Below are 12861 nucleotides of genomic sequence, written 5' to 3' on the forward strand. Positions count from 1 at the left end.
AAACTTTGGTCTGTGTTTTTACAACAAAGAGCATATTCGGCTGTGTATATAAAATGCGAATTGTGTTTCAGTCGAATACTCAACTCTCTATTCGTAACAAACAAACAACAACAAAAAAAAAGATTATTAAATTCAATTTTTATATGTCAATAAATTTTTACAAAGAATAAAAAAATATATTAATAATTAATCGTTTTTCGTTTTCATGCTCCGCATTTTCGAATCGAAATTGATGTTGCATATTTGAATTCTTGTTGTACAATGTCGAATTGCCATTTCAGTTTTCATTCGGCCCGCTTTTGAGCCAGCGTGTGGGCGTTTCATCATCTGCTTCAAAAGTGACCCATTCGACGAAAATGTGTTCAGAAGTCAGTACTCGATCGTCCATCGAATCGCGCACATTACACTCGTTGGCCGCACTCTCTTCCAGTAACATCTCGCTTAAGTGTCAACTACACGCAGAAACTATATACGAAAAAAACACACATACACACACACACACACACTATGTGCAAATTAATATTCACACTGTTCACATTAATCTACGCAGCATCGGCTATATTTTTATCAGGTAAATGGTTTTCTCTTATCGCGAGCAATTTGTTTCCATTTGTAAATAGTGCGCTTAGAATATGATCCCGGCACGGCACGCTCCAATCCACGATGATGTTTTTATAAATTAATTGCGCATTAATTTGCATCATCTTCCATTAAAATGCATAGTAGGCAGTGTGATTTCAAATGGCATAGTAGACCTATTAGCGCATAAATTCATGTCGCAATAAACGATTATCGATAGGATTGGAAACCCGACGGGAACAAAAACTACTGCACAATTCTATTGATTCGTGAATGAACAGGAAAATTCCTTTATAAGAATATTATTCAAAGTGTTTATTCTCTGTTCTCGTTGATTTCGCAAAAATGAGGCGAAAAGAGAAAGTCGCAAAACGTGTTCATTTCTTAAACCGCAATGAACTTTTTCCCATCATTGGCTTGGAAATGAAGATGCTCAAATTCAAAAAGGAAAAAAAAATAATAAAACCAAATTGAACGGTTTCATAAAACCGAAATTGAATCGAATGATTCAATCATTGGACTCCTTCGGAGATGAATCACCAGTTTGAGTGAAAAATGCAAAATGCAAATTTTCAATTGAAATCGATTTTCGAAGGTTGTTCTCTTTCTCTATCGGTTCATGTAACCGATTTCTATTGCAAAATCCGCGACTATTACGCATTCAAATGAGCACATTCTAATCGAATATGGGATTATTAGCGTCATTTGGCTACCATATTTGATGATACGATGACCAAATTAATATTTAATCGATAAAAACGATAGTTCGGTCATAACTCAATTATTTTGGTTAATCCGGTGAATGTTATGAATAAATCCGTTGGAGCTTAACTGGGTCAATGACACCATAAAACGGATGTCGATCTGATTAATCATAAAAATTTGGCGATAAAAAAAAACTAATTTCGCTCACAAAATTATCTCAATAATTTTTGGTGTGGTTCATATATGTGTATAAAACTTTCCAAATACGAAATACTTTCACTGAGAAATTTATTGCCGCCAAAAGAGCCTCGCACACACATAAAAAAATCAGAGCCAATAATAAATATAAAAAAAATGCATAATTTCTCTTACTTTCACAGACGATGGAAGTGGTTTGATAAAGGCTGCCGCGTTGATAAAGAGTTTGAATTATCCTGCGGTGGCCGGAACGTCGTTGCCGCCAGCTGGGCCATTTCCGGGTCCGATACCGCCAGGACCAATAGCAAAAGGTGGTTGCCCTTTATGTGATCGCGGTGTCTACAGTTACTGTTCACACAAAATGATCCACGATGCGTGCTGTTGCCATAATGGTAAGTCCCATTCGAATGCAAACCAAAGTTATTTTTCTGCACTCCATGTTTTGATACAATAGTGCGTTTTTTCTTTCCAAACAATTTCCCCATTTAGGAAATGTACCATTCGACTGTCCGTTGGCCGCGGATTGTTCCTACTTAAATGCTAACTCTTGCTATGACCATGCCGTAATATTCACATGTTGTTGCAATAATCCCTATCATTAGATTAAAAATAACTACGACCATTATATTTTTTTGTTGCATTCAGTCGCCGGAACTTTTTATTTATATTTGAGATTATATTTTAATTTAATTTATTCCATTCATTTAGAAAAGAAATTTAATTGGCAAGCAATTCAAACGGCATAACGTTATAAATAAATAAGGGAAAAAAATGTATTGACAAACGTCGTCCTGTTGATATTGATGAGAGCAAAAAAAAAGAAATTGTTGTTTATTTTATTTACGATGATGATGACTCAGTCATCAGTGTCAATTTCAGGAGTTGTATAATGACTTTTTTTTTGCCAAAAGATAGACAAAGCGCCTGCTGATTTACATGCATTTATAAATAGGTTGTGGTTGAGTGGATTCGGTCCTATCAAAAAAAATGCGCTCACATTTCACGTACATGTGCATTTAATGTAACCTTTTTTCTCTCCCGATATCATGCAAACAAGAACAAGAAGAACAAAGTGATAAAAACAAAATGAGAAGAAAAAAAACCGAGTAAAGTTCTATTTAAAATCCAAATTGAATGGAGACAACGTGGTGTGGACGTTGAGTTGCATTGTGTGACTGTCGGTGTTGAACGGGTTCAATTGATTTTCGAGTGACTTTTTGAACAACACATTTAAGTTAGCATTTCACGTGCAATAATCGTTGCCATTAAATTAAGTGAGAACAAAGGAGCTGTTGTTGAAAATGAGCGCGCCGCATTAAAAACGACATAGATATTTAGATTAGTTGGGTATATGTGTACATTGTACATTGTGAAGAAACCAAAATGAGCAACGCAATGAATTTTCCCTATCCAGACATACACACAGCCATGGCGCGCGCATGTTCCGTTCTTCGGTGTACATATTCTGGTTTCATTATTTTTTCTCTGTTCCTTTACATCAACTGTTGAAATTTCCTTTAGTCAATGTTTTACTACTCCCGTGGTAAGTATCAGATCACTCACGTATATATGGTAACGTGCGCTTTTATGTGTACAGAACATACAGTGTGTACACACATACAGAAAGAAGAAAAGCGAAGAAAAAAAAAACAGCAACGCTGTTTATATCCATCGATATATATCTCTCTCTCACTCTCCCTATTCACACATGAGTCAGTGTTTCTTCAGTCTCCAAGCGAAAATTCCGTTTTATTGTCAAGGGTGTGTGTTTGATGTACGAAGTCTCAGTAGTAGTCTGTGAGCTTGTTATTTCGTTTGTTTGCATCGACAGAGTAATTCCATTGTAATTGTCTTCATCACTTTGCTGTGCCAGTGCGTTGGATCAACGATTTTAATTTGGACGAAATAAAATTGGTTGAAATGTGAGCATTTTTTATATTGATGAAAGCGAAAAAACAAACTAGATAGATCTTTTTTCTTGTGTGTCATTTCCAAGTCACATGTTTTGTATGGTCTCTGTTGAATGTGGTCGAATTTCTATTTGAGAGTGCGGAGTTTTTTTTTTATTAAAACATTAAATAAACAGAGTGAATGAAATGCGTTGAAATTAATATCTTATGACAGTTGATTGGAAAATCGATTGCAGCTGAAATGATTTAGTTTCTTTCGTCTCTATTTTGTTTCTGGTTCAGTGCTGTTTGTTTGCAGACAATATGACAAATATGTGTCGTGCGTGATCGATTTTTCGATGAACGTCGACCACTTCATTTGATTTTTTGGTCGTTGTGGCTTTTTTAGTTCATTCGTTCGTATGTTTTCTTGTGTTCTTCCTTTTGATTTTAAATGCTATGTGTATATACTTCTACGCCTTTATCATGCGATGTGTCTTATTATTTCATACAGTATATCACCCTTATGGTTTGATTTTGAATGATTGCATTGACCTTTCCAATATTAATGTTGACTGACGTAAACTTGAACGGAAACAAAACAACAATATAGTCAACATCATTTTTGTCGTTTTTATTTTTGAATATAAACAAAAATGATGGAAAATAGATTAAAATATTTCTCAATTGGAATGGGAATGAGAGGAAAACGAAAAAAAAGGAATTTAACATGCCAACTAAATCGATTTAATGAATGAACTGACTCAATTATACACAGTGAATGTGAGATAGTGAAATGAATGATGAATAGTCATAAATTATTCAATGAAGAAGAAGAGGACAAAAAACAAACGACAGAGCACTCGACGCGGAAAAAAGGCATCATACAATGTTGATAGCTAGTCAAAATCACACTCCTTGAGAACACGAAAAAATAATAACGAAATTTTTTTCTATTTTCTCTGTCTTTATAATCTATATGAATTGTTTTTTTATGACTTTCATATTGTTTCCTCTTTTTTGACTGGTTGCTTTCGTTCATTTATTTTGGTTCGTTTCCAGTTGACCCATGACAATAAACTATTCTCGTTCTTTTTTCACTTTGCTTTTTTTTCTCTCTGTCCATAATGATAGACTTGGAGTTTTGAATTTATTGCGTGGAAAACCAGTATTAATTGGCGTTTTTCGGTCGGAAATCAAAATCTGAACGTGATTGTCTCGTGTGGAATTTTCGAAACTTCAACCCAAAATACAAAACAACCCATTTGAATTGTGTGTACGGTATTAATTAATCAATAGCGTTGTCAGTATGTCAAATTATCGGAATCGCCACGTTGAACCATCGCTTTCGGAAGAGGAACGAGATGAGTAAGTATTATACATGCACTTAGACAATAAAAAACTAATTAGATTCGTTTCGTTGCTTACGTCGTGCTAATCCGATTTGATGACAGACCGGATTGCATCGTATAAATTCATTGAAAATAAAGAGAATGGAAAAGACATAGACAGAGAGACAGAGAGAAGGAGAAATTGATACGGAACACATGCATTATCACATGCTCGCTGCCACCTTTTGATTCAATCGAATGATTTATACGAAATCTCAATCGAAAGCCAATTCCATCGGTATGGAAGACGATTTTATCCCCTAAATCATCGCACCGTGCGCACATAGCGACTTGGTTTCATTCTGCTACGTTATTTTTTTTTCTGAATTAATCAGCTTATCTATGACAGACATTTTCCTAACTGGCTCGAAGTCGTTTGCTTCATGATTTCTTTTTTGCTTTCAAATCGAATTATAGCCCACATTATGCTGGCACACAGTAGGCCAATGTATGTATGCTGGTGTTGGAAAAAAGCCTTTTCAAGAACTTTTTCGTTGAAGTTTGACATCGCAAGACGAGCGATGAATATGAATGGGCGGCATAAGCCCAAGAGATGAAGAAGAAGACGAAGAGACAGGAGCATAGAGGCATAGACATTGTGACATAGGCACAAGGGTAGATTTAGAGAAATGGAATGAGTTGTTTGCAATTTCATTATCAGGTGGAATAAAAGTTTGCATATTGTGTGCAAACAATGAATAAAATTACAGCTCGAATATAGGCTAAGACGCAGTAGGCCGCCCGAGACGCTAGTTATAAAAATGAGGTTCAAATGAAAAACGTCCTATAAATTACGAAAATCATCCTAAATATCACAAAAATACAAAAATCGTCCTGAAAGACCCTAATTTCGTCCGAAAAATAATACAAAAAACATCCTAAAAATCAGATTGTGTTTGTCACAGTATATTTTACTGAGTTATTTCATTGCCATTGAGATATAGAATTAAACATACAGTTACTCACAAAATTGTTCAAATATTCCAAAACGCATATTTTCTATATTGCATGAGGTAGATCAGTGAAGAACCAATTAGCTGGCTAATTAGCCGCATAAGTGCGTACTGGCTAACGAATGTGTAGACCAGTGAAAAAACTTCATTAAGAACTGAACGCAATCATCTGAACTGACGTTTGTGACTGACATTTAAATCACCAGGTCAGAGTTTAAATGAAACCAAACATCGACATTTTTTTTATTAAGTTTTTGAAAAAAAAAATAACTCAAATTATAAAAATGACTTTTAAATTGAAAATTAATTGAAATATATTAATTTTTTTTAAAATTTGTATGATTTGAATCAGAATACGCAAATCAAAAATTATTATACTTTGAATGTACTCATTTAACACAGATAGCTGGCTAACGATTGGCTTACACCAGTTGTTGGTGTAAGCCAAGGCTAAGACAATGCTGGCTAACGAAAAACCATCACTGAGGTAGATATGGCGATATTATCGTGTGATACTTGCTTACGTGCGTCTCATATTCATGATATTTCGTTACAAAAGAAACATTCGTCTAAATGTATTCGTAATGCTCAATTTTATGTTACAAAATATCGCTGATAACATTTGATGCTGTCGTTTTTACAATCTAAGGAATTCCCGTTCATTTCGTCTATTCCACAGTTGAGATAAAAATAAGAAAAATTTCCGTTAGTTTTATCAGAAAATGATTCAATCAATTTTTTGTCCAATTAGGACGATTTTTGTATTTTGTCAGGACGATTTTTGTGATATTTAGGATGATTTTCGTAATTTATAGGTCGATTTTTGGGTTTTTTAGGACGTTTTTCGTTTCACCCTAAAAATGAAAGTAAACACTGAACATAGACAAATGGAATTGTTTTGCCATTATCGTTGTTCTCTCATTCTCTCATCATTTGTTGATTTGTATACATTTGCAAACCTGTGTGCTGTGTAAATCACATTGCTTCGCTGCTTTGACATTCTATCCTAGGACTTGCATTATCATTAATCTCTGAATGTATTCAAAAGGGAGAGAAAAATCGCATTTAAATATCGTATGGATTCGATAGTTGCATACGGTTTCGTATGCAAATGGATGTGCGATAGAAACGAAAGAGTTATAATTAATTGAAATTACAGAGCTAATCGAACGATTCAAATTACGTTAAACGAAATGAGACAGAGGGTTGTAAATGTGACGATTGCACTGTAAAATGAAGCTAAAAAAACGGTGCACAACTGCTGTTTTATTATAGTGACACAGACTTCGTCGTTTCGATTAAGCCCGAGGCTTTTTCGCATTAATGTTTCATCTACTTCTCTCTTCCTTTTCTTCTTCTTCGCTATGTGTGTGTTTGTGTTGCTGCTGCTGCGTTGTTTCTTCATTTTGAACGATCGTGACAAAAGGATGACAAAAACAAACGCAGCAATAAAAGAAAAAAACACACACACACACGAAACAGAAACATCACACACCTTATGGATTCATGCGTCTGCTGTTATAATTTCAGTTATTTGTTGACTGCTGAAGTGATCGGATTCATTTTGGTTTTCGGCTATTTACTTTCAATTCGAATTGTGTGTGTGCGCTCTTCTTCTTTCATCTATTTCTCTCCGACAAAAATTTGATATCAGCTTTTGCGAAGTGCAAACGAATCGTCGTAACAGTACCTACTGCCACAACTTCACGGTTTCAACAGCCAGTGAACAAAAATATTCTTGATGCGCAACAAGTTGTTTGTGAACAAAACGAAAAGTTTTCCACAATCGACTCAAGTTTGAAACGCTCAATATTAAAGTTTTATGCTGCCTCATCATTTTGACTTGTCAATTTTTAACATCTTTTCTTGATAATTTTTTTTTGCGGTTTTGCTCTTCCGATTTTGCTTGAAATCTTTCGTCATCTTTTGACGTTGTTGGTTTTTTTTGTTGTTCTCATAGTATTGAGGAATAACGCGATATTTTACAAACTATTTTTAAAAAAATACTGCAGAATCAAAACGGAGTTATTTTTCAAAAGCAAACCGTCTGAAGATTTCCGTTTCCGTAACGTCATAAGTTCGATGCGAATTTGATAGAGATTGCATTTTTGCTGCTGAGCAGGCCTGAGCTGAGCTAAATTTGCTAACTCAGGCGCCTGAAGCGTTATTTTAACGCATTCACAGTACAAAATTCATATTCCCAGCCAGATCAGCCTCAAATTTGACTTGGCAAATCTGGCCTGAGTTAGCAAATTCAGCTCAGCTCAGCTCAGGCCTAGTCAGCAGCAAAAATGCAATCTCTGCCGTAACAGCTGATAAAGATTTTGTTTTCAATTTGTCGTAACAAACTACGTGAAGAAAAGGAAGAAAATAAAAGCCTAATCTAAAACACCGACTTTGACAAAGCAGTGCGAATATAATTTCCAATTCACCCATCCAACTGAAGTGTACTCAAAGCGAACGTTGTAAATCAAAAGAGAAATGGCAACGTCGACACATTCTTTCGATAATACTGATTATGCATCGATCACATGTACACAGACGCCACCACAAACGGTACAAATCCTTTGCAAATGCAAACGAAGCAATCAATCAAAGGAAGTCGATAGTGTAATAAAAATCCGATGTAGTGAAAAAAATTGCATCAATCGAATGGAGTCGAATGGTAATGGTTTTGTCGATGAATATGAATGGGCAACAAAGGAAACAAGGTATACATACACACACACAAAGTCTGTAATTTGCATTCGGAAATTTGAAGTGAGAACAAAAAACAGAGAAAGAAAGTTGAAAATAAAAACATTCGTTGCGAAACTTACGTCGAATTTCATTATTGCTTGCCTGTCAATTTGAATTGTTGACATACGATTCTACTGGCGAACTTTTTCTTTTATATAAGCATAATTTAAGAGAAATATTTTCCATAGAAATGTATGACATTCGCTTTGGCTAAAAAGAAATTTATGTAATTTTAGATATCCAGATGGCACAGTTAAACTTCGTAATCCACATATCGAACTCATGGACCAGGATATTCTGTACCATTTGGCACTGGGTAGCGGAAGCCATGATCTTATCGAAATGTTTGGTGATGTTAGGGTAAGTGTTGAACAATTTAATTAAACTCGAAATCCAATAGTGAAATTTATTGAAATTAGCGATTTGATTTCCATTTTAAATCAATCGATTGAATGAGATGATGAACACTTGTAATAAAATGAATTTTAACATTAATGCATTGCAGTTCGTTTGCATGGGCGGCACACCAAAGCGAATGGAGAACTTTGCCCATTTCATAATGAGCGAAATTGGTTATAAACTACCAACCGGCACACAATTATCTGATATTAGTGCATTTTCGTATCGGTATTCAATGTACAAGGTATGTAGTATTTTATGTTCATTGTTGCTCCTCTCACTGAGCTCCGATTCCAAGTAATTTGATACAAAAATATGTAGCTATATTCCCCCATCAAATGAATAACCAAATCATCGCATCAATCATATCAAACAGGTTGGTCCAGTATTGTGTGTCAGTCATGGTATGGGAGTTCCATCGGTCGGAATATTATTGCACGAAATGATCAAATTAATGTATCATGCCAAATGTAAAGACCCAATCTTCATTCGAATCGGAACATGCGGTGGAATTGGTGTCGAAGGTGGCACTGTCATCATCACCGATGACGCTATTGATGGCTTATGCCGAAGCACCTTTGAACTGGTAAAATCTTCAAAAATTTTACATGCAAATCCCATGAGAGACATCCATTTACTTAGTTTTGAATTTCATTGTTCCCAAATTTCAGCCCATATTAGGTAAACTAGTACAGCGACCGACAAAATTGGATAAGAAATTGGCGCGTGAATTGAAATGTTTATCTGATCCAACGATGGACCCATACGATACGGTGATCGGAAAAACAATGTGCGCTAATGACTTCTATGAAGGTATCAATCTACTTTGTTTTGTCGTTTTTTTTTTGTTTGAACTACGTCCAATTCCAATGTGATCATGCCTTTAACCACCTAATGTGTGATCGGTGGATGTCACAAGTCAGGCGATAGTGTTTATGCGTAGAAAAAAAAGAACATTTAAACTGATACAACCAAATTGTTTGCTGTCAAATCCTGTCTCGCTCACACCAACCGTCACACTAACTCGTTCGTGTACGAATTGCTGTTAGCGTAAAAGAGATGTTGTTCGCAGTAAACTCAGATGTTCTTTAAATAACTGATTGAATACATTGGATTTGTGTTAGGTCAAGGACGATTGGATGGTGCGTTCTGTGATTTTACTGAAAATGATAAAATGGATTATCTGGCGAAATTGCATGATTTCGGTGTGATCAACATCGAAATGGAATGTACAATCTTTGCGGCACTGACATATAATGCCGGCATTCGTTCAGCCATCGTGTGTGTTGCACTGTTAGACCGTTTGAAAGGGGATCAGGTACGATGTGTGATGAAATTTATTTATTGAATGATTTTATTTTCCATTGCTGTTTTGGTTTGTCAACAACAATGTTGTTATTTGTTGACAATTTCTAACGCAAAACAAAAATTAAAAACATTCCACTGTTTTGTCACACGCATAGGTCAACACGCCAAAGGAGGTGATGCATGAATGGCAACAGCGTCCACAAGTATTGGTTTCCCGTTTGATTAGAAAGCATTTGGCGTTGGATGACACTATGAAGAAACCGCTGATAGCCAATAGCTCGATCTGTTCACCCAGACGCTTTAAACTAGTTCAACAAGAGTCTGAAGCTCACGAATAAATTCCAAACGTTCACCACTCTCATCAACTAACTATATATATATATATATATATATATATATATGCAACTTTCTCTATATTTTTGTCGTTATGTTCACAATTTTTGTCTATAACAAATGAAACAAAACTAGAAAAAAAAAGAAAAAAAAGTGAAAACAAACAATTTTGAAAGAATATTGATAATTATAGGTAATGCATATTAATAAGATTGATATATTGATCAAATTCAGTGAAATATTTCATTTTTTTGGTTTTTTTTTCGAAAGACACCCAACTGCGATTGGGATAAATGTGTTTTATCTTTCGATACAATAATACTATTCAATTGTCTTCATTAGTCTAAATTCGATATTAATGGTTTTTTTTCTTTAATTTAATTGTACGTTAGCACATTACTGTCATTTGATTTTCTTGACAATAATTTTTCTGTGCACTTTATTAATCAATAAAATCGAAACGAATGAACATACGAAGAAACTACAAATGCAAATGAAACTCCGGTTCACACACAAAAGTGCCCGTAAGAAACTCCAAGTATCAAATGTAACAAGTGGCATGGCTCTAAAAATTTACATTTAAATTGAATTAGTTGCTACTAAGTGGAAAATGAAGAAGAACATGAACAATATGAGCACAGGAGCACCATTTTATCGTTATATCAACACAATTTTACTGTAGACCCGTAGATGTTCATTTATTTTGTTGTTCGCTTTGCACTGGGCTTTTTCCTCCAAAACTTTCACCCTTTCTATCTCGTTCTCTTTCTCAGAAATGATGTTGTGACGTAGTTAGAGTAAAAATATTTGTAGATTATTATAATTACCATTAAAATGCGTGCACACACATTGTGTATATTCTCAAAATATTCATTTTCTTGTTTAGAAAAAAACAAACAAACAAACAAACCAACCAACTATAGATATGAATCCAAATATATTTATCTTGATTGTATGCTTAAAACTCCAGTTATGGAATACAAATGCAAAACCACAGATCAAAAACCTATCAATAAACCGAAATTGAATGATCAATTAAAAATCAGGGACAAACCACCATAGCTCATCCCAAGAAAGGCTCATGGTTGAGCCATGATGGCTCATCCCGAACAAATTGAGAATGCAAAAGAAGATACAAATGATAGTCTGAAAATTACAAAAAAAAAAAACAATTTGACAAAGTGCAAGGTGTGCGTTACTTGTTAAATGAATATTTTATATAGGAAAAGGACGCACGTTTACTTCAGAACAACGATTTCAAATGCTAGATGGTATTTGACTTCCAACATGTTTGTTTAATTGTGTGAGATATCCATTTTGGTCTCTCACACCAATCTTTTACATTATGCATATTCAAGTATTTAAATGAAAAATATGTGTAGTTTCCAATCGGAATGTATTTTTTAACACATCGTTTATTCATTTTGCCCAAACAAAACCCCGCCCCGCTCACACCTAATACATATTCAAATGTTTGTTGCACATCTTATTTAACACATATTCCTGTTAACTAATGGCTTAACAATGCACCCGAAATTGAAGTATATTTATTATTTCTGATATAAGTACAAGCAGTTTATCACTTGAAGTAAATAACACAAAAATTTAAGAAATTCTAATCGAAACTCGAGCCCATCGACAATATTAAAAAAGAAGAAGAACAAATCAAGTCAAAAACAAAACTTAAGTACAGACCTAAAATCGGTTCTAAATCCAAGTTGTGACCAACAGAATAAATATATCAAAATATATATTTGATAAAATTTGAAATAGAGGGAGAGAGAGAGAGAGCAAAATAATATTTTACCTGTCATATCAAATCAAAAATAACACTGTATACACGCTGTTTCAATCATTGTTATTATGATATAAATGATATTATTTTGATTTGAAAGATGTATGCAATCATCCAAATGAACAAAAGAACGACCGTTCATCGGTTGAATATGTCATGCATAACAGCCCGAGATATAACCAGTGGCTAATCTATATCAAGTTCAGACAATGTTCGAGGCAAATCCAAGTGATTGTCACTTCGGAACAAAAAGTAGAAAACATCAGGGACATTGATAGGCCAAGCTGAATCATAACCGAATCTCATCATTCTTTTATTTCATCATCGGTTGCAGCAATGCAATGTCATACACACACAGACAAAATGCAAACAAAAATCCAAAAAATACACCAATATTCATATGGCGAAAAGAATGTTCAAATTATAAAGTTATTCTTAAGGATAAATAAAGACAAATGAAATACATTTTATTCGAGAAAATACTTTGACGTTTTAATACATTCCTTTCTTTATTACGGGAAAAAAAACATCGACTCGATTTTTCTTTCATTAAAACATTTTATGTGACACAT

The 12861-nt window shown here is 34.4% G+C and overlaps 2 protein-coding genes across 4 annotated transcripts; both read left to right on the forward strand.

Annotated features, from left to right (window-relative positions):
* Positions 1-396: 396 nt before the first annotated feature.
* Positions 397-2288, forward strand: LOC129578095 (uncharacterized). The gene is made up of 3 exons (XM_055466199.1): positions 397-571; positions 1665-1874; positions 1972-2288. Exons 1-3 carry the CDS (start codon positions 508-510, stop codon positions 2082-2084), a joined length of 387 nt encoding a protein of 128 aa, XP_055322174.1. The 5' UTR covers positions 397-507; the 3' UTR covers positions 2085-2288.
* Positions 2289-3246: 958 nt separating this feature from the next.
* LOC129578090 (uridine phosphorylase 1) lies at positions 3247-12769 on the forward strand. Of its 3 annotated transcripts, none has more exons than XM_055466193.1 (8): positions 3247-3404; positions 4506-4739; positions 8691-8814; positions 8960-9097; positions 9230-9439; positions 9525-9666; positions 9978-10171; positions 10317-12769. In XM_055466193.1, exons 2-8 carry the CDS (start codon positions 4681-4683, stop codon positions 10497-10499), a joined length of 1050 nt encoding a protein of 349 aa, XP_055322168.1. In that variant the 5' UTR covers positions 3247-3404; positions 4506-4680; the 3' UTR covers positions 10500-12769. The 3 variants fall into 3 exon arrangements, with proteins under 3 accessions (XP_055322168.1, XP_055322166.1, XP_055322167.1); XM_055466191.1 differs by lacking the exons at positions 3247-3404; positions 4506-4739 and adding exons at positions 7243-7510; positions 8074-8426; XM_055466192.1 differs by lacking the exons at positions 3247-3404; positions 4506-4739 and adding exons at positions 7243-7510; positions 8079-8426.
* The last annotated feature ends 92 nt before the right edge of the window (positions 12770-12861 follow it).

This window comes from Sitodiplosis mosellana, unplaced genomic scaffold (assembly GCF_009176505.1).
Source record: "Sitodiplosis mosellana isolate CC-2019 unplaced genomic scaffold, AAFC_SMos_1.0 Smas_scaffold_6226, whole genome shotgun sequence".
NCBI lineage: Eukaryota > Metazoa > Arthropoda > Insecta > Diptera > Cecidomyiidae > Sitodiplosis > Sitodiplosis mosellana.